The 4,293-nt window shown below is 44.6% G+C and overlaps 1 protein-coding gene across 1 annotated transcript; it reads right to left on the bottom strand.

The window, feature by feature from the left end:
• Positions 1 to 377: 377 nt before the first annotated feature.
• On the bottom strand, positions 378 to 1,853 carry LOC308432653 (sperm motility kinase Z-like; the record flags this gene model as incomplete). Its single annotated transcript, XM_080932425.1, has 1 exon — positions 378 to 1,853. One exon carries the CDS (start codon positions 1,851 to 1,853, stop codon positions 378 to 380), a length of 1,476 nt encoding a protein of 491 aa, XP_080788551.1.
• Between the last annotated feature and the right edge of the window lie 2,440 nt (positions 1,854 to 4,293).

Raw genomic sequence — 4,293 nt, 5'->3', positions numbered from 1 at the left:
TAAGACATGTGGGCTGCAGACAAAGGAAACCCAGAAGAGGAGTGGCCCAAGACCCTCTGCAGCCTGGATTATCCCAAGTCCTGTGCTTGGGACAGTGAACTGAGCCATGTAAATAACTTGGTTTGATTTGGTTTGGTTTGATTTGATTGGGCTTGTGTCCTGGTTCAATGCTCTTGGAGTAAGAAAGTATGGTACATGTGTTTAATTGTACTGGCACCCACATCCCACACGATCTAGATACAACTGGATGTAACTCACTGTACCTCGAGAACTTCATCAGGAACTGTCTATATGTAAGACATTAGTAAAAAATAAGCAAAACTACCTACGTACCTGAGCCATGCCTGTGCCTCCTGTCATCCGATGGTGCCCTCTCACTACTGTGGGCGCACCTTTCTGTGAGGTGATACGCAGCAGCAGCAAAGGGACCGGAAACAAGCTCCAATTCTTTTCTTCCATTTTGCCCAGCCCCTGGGCTGCGGGGAGCTTGAAGTCCCACCCCTTTCTGGGTCATGTAAAATCTTTTCTGCTGGGGAGCCAGTGGAACAGCTGGTGGTCGCTACATTCACTGTAGTGTCTCTTTGAAAGGACAGACAAGGGGCGGTCATGGACCGTTTGTAACCACTTCCCTTAAGGGCTGACTTCTTGGGTAGGGCAGGAGCATCTGACTCACCCCTTTGTCTTAGATAATGTTGTTCAGGGGATCTGACTGAATGAAGGGAAGGTTCGCTAGCCCTTCTCTTGAGAGGCAGAGGGAAAATGTCAGGGTCTGCTCTCGAAGGGATAGGTGCCGCCCCTGGCTTCATTATCTTTCTTTGGACACCACTAGCATCATTTTGAGATGCCTGACCTCTCAGCAGGAGGTATGTAGCCATAGTTTCATCAAACTTTTTGCATTTTAATGATTCTATGGTGTCCTTCAAGCAAAACCCAATCTTTTCCATGGCTACCATTATGTCACGGTCTGGGGAGCTGGTATCACCATTGGAAGGAAATGTTAAAGTCTTTTCTCCTTGAAGCCATGGGTGACTTAAGAGGTCTTGAGCACTTGGTCTCTGCCTTGCGTTTACTGTCAACAGCATGCCGATGATACTTCGTACGTCTTTAGAGAGATAGTATGGAATGTAGTACCTTCCCTGCAAGACTTTTTTACTCAGTTCCGAAAAGGTGGTCGCTTTAAAAGGAGCAAGCCCAGTCACCATAAAATACAGAAGTACTCCCAAGGCCCACATGTCTACTTTGGGCCCATCATATGGGCGGCCGAGGAATATTTCCGGAGGAATGAAATGCAACCCTCCACAGAGCCTTTTCAGTTTTTGACCAGGCAAGAATCTAGCACCTAACCCGAAGTCAATTATCTTAACCTGGCCCCGCTCATCCACAATTATTTTGTCAGGCTTCAGATCTCGGTGAATGATTCCATTGTCATGACAGTAGCATATGGCACTGAGCAACTGGATAAATATGCTCCTAGCTTCATCTTCCTTCAGGTATCCGGCCTCCTGCACTCGATGAAATAGCAACTTTCCCTGGGCCTCTTCCATAATTAGGTAAATGTTCTGTTTTGTTTCCATCACTTGTACAAGGGAAACAATATTTGGGTGGTTTAGCACCTTCATGATTTCGACTTCCGACAGTCTTAGCGCCCGTGCTGCCCCCCTCTCAGACTTCATCAGCGCCTTAACCACAACCTGTGTGCCCGTGAGGCGGTGCAAGGAGAGCCTCAGTTCGTTATTGCCGCCCTCGCTCAGGTTCTTCAGGACGGTGTACTGCCTGGTGAACACCTCTTCATCGAACAAGCTGAAGGTCTCTTCGCTGGGCTTTGACGACTTGTCCTCACTCTCAGTGTACATGGTGGCTGGCAATGAGACTGCCAAAGGAAGCGAGGCTCTGGGGAGAAAGGAAACAGGAGATAAAGAAACTTACAGAGACAAGAGGGAGGAAAGTACCAGAATCAGGGGGATGGAGAGGAAGAACAAAGGACAAGATGAAAACCACACAGACAAGCAGCTTTAATCCAGACCGCGATGGTACATGCAGAGAAACCCAACCTTGATCCCCAAACCAATGCCTAGCTCACAATTTAGTAAAATAGAAAGACCACAGCACAGCAGTGTTGCGGATGCTATTTGATAAAGCCGAGAAGTGAGGAATAAGGAGGGAAATGAATGGAAGAAGAGATGATTGAGAAAAAACATCTCAAAATAACACAAAAAAATTAAAACCAATACCCCAAACTAGACCAACTAATTAGAACAACAAAGAAATCAAAGCAAAGCCAGGACCCTTCAAGAAATCAAAACAAAAGCAGAAGCAAAGAAAACTCATTAATTAAATTGAAACAGAGAAGCAAATTTAAAAGCAAACCAGAGAAATAAAAAGAATGAGGAACCAGAACTGGTCACATCCAATTAGGCATAAACTCCAGAGGGCAATAACATTACCAGGACTCAATAATTATTTTGTAAAGGACAAAACTAATAAACCTAAAATTAAAAAATATTTTAAAAATTTAAAATTTATGACAAGAATCCAAGTCAGATAAAACACACTAAACACCCAAGAAAAATAAAAGCAGAATGAAAATAAGAATAGAAACAGAAAAACAAAGAGGTAAATTTAAATAAATTTAAATATAGCAAACCAAGTGTCCATGAGTTAGAAAGATGTCTCAGTATAGAACCTGCTTTGAAGCCCGGGGTTCTGAATTAAACTCAAAGTACCACTACCCATCACAAAAATAAATCCAAAGACCCACCCAAAATAAAAACCGGCCTAATGTCATTAGTTTTAATATCAGCCCAAGGCAGATCCTAGGGGCTCCCTGGCCAAAAGCCTAGCCTATGTGCCAAAAACAGGCCAGTAAATAGCTCTGCCTCAGAGATTAAGGTTACCAACATACCTTTTGTACAGCACTGAAGGCTTAGCTCTGGACTTTACCAGTAGCTTTCTCTAAGTTTGTAGATGATTTCACACAGATGCAGAATTACACAAGCAGGTGTACACACATACAATACACACAATTACACAACTACACTTACTATCTCTCTCTCTTTCTGTCTCTCACTCACTCTTTCTCAATCTCTTCCTCTCTCTCTCTTACTCTCTCCCTCTCTCTCTCTCTCTCTCTCTCTCTCTCTCTCTCTCTCTCTCTCTGACACACACACAAACAAACACCCTACACACAAATCTATCAGAAACAGAAAGCTCACACAATCTCACTAGCCACAAATGGACCGCACTGGTAAAACTACTCCTCCTCTCTATACCCACAGAGAGCCAGGGCAGGCCTCACCCTTATATCTGCTGGGGGGAACTGTCACAATGGACCCTCATGAGGTCACAGTAGGACATGTGCAGACCAGAGTTGTGCCAATTCCCAGGAACTGAACGGCTTTCAAAGCTTCTGATACAGGTGGGCTCTGCAGAGCCACATTTAGGTTTTTAGAAATTAAAGTTGCACACAGTGTGCCCAGAGTACCATCCACATATACCGCAGAACTGATGAATACCCCACTGTTCCTACTACTAAATACCCTATCATCCTTACTACTAAACACCCCGCAACCCCTAATACTAAACAACCCACCGTCCTTACTAATAACACCCCACCACCCCTACTACTAAACACCCCACCAACCCTACTACTAAACACCCACCACCCCTACTACTAAACACCCACCACCCCTACTACTAAACACCCACCACCCCTACTACTAAACACTCACCACCCCTACTATTAAAGGGCACAAGCTGATTCCTAGCAGTTAGAGGAACCAGGCAGTGATCAGTGTCCTTGTGTCATCCATTTGCTGAATAAATACACAAGGTTATTAAAAGATTATAAAAGACCCAAGGGTTCCCACCCTCTCAGAAGAGTTGGGGATGGGGGATAGGGAAGGATTGTGGGAGAGGGTGACTGGGAATGAGGGCAGTAAGGAGAGTGTAAAGTGAAAAAAGAATGAGAGAGAGAGAGAGAGAAAGAGAGAGAGAGAAAGGAAAAAGAGAAAAGGAAGGAAGGAAGGAAGGAGGAAGATGGACCCAAACCATCCAGGACTGTTCCTTCATGGCTCCTGTCCCTTTCTGAATTCCTGCTCTGACTTTCTTCAATGGCAGACTGTTATGGGGATATTTAAGCTAAATAAATAGCCCAACCAATACCCTGACTAAAACGCAATGTGGGGGATAAGTCATGTCTTCTTTGAGCCTACAGTTCTAGGTCAGTCTGCCACTGTGGGAAAGTCAGATTGGGACACTCAGCATCAGTGAACACACACTAGAGAAGAGCAAAGT

This window comes from Micromys minutus (genome assembly GCF_963924665.1).
Source record: "Micromys minutus genome assembly, chromosome: 18".
NCBI classification, from domain to species: domain Eukaryota; kingdom Metazoa; phylum Chordata; class Mammalia; order Rodentia; family Muridae; genus Micromys; species Micromys minutus.
The sequence above is the reverse complement of the archived record's forward strand: the minus strand, read 5'-3'. Positions and strand labels throughout refer to the sequence as shown.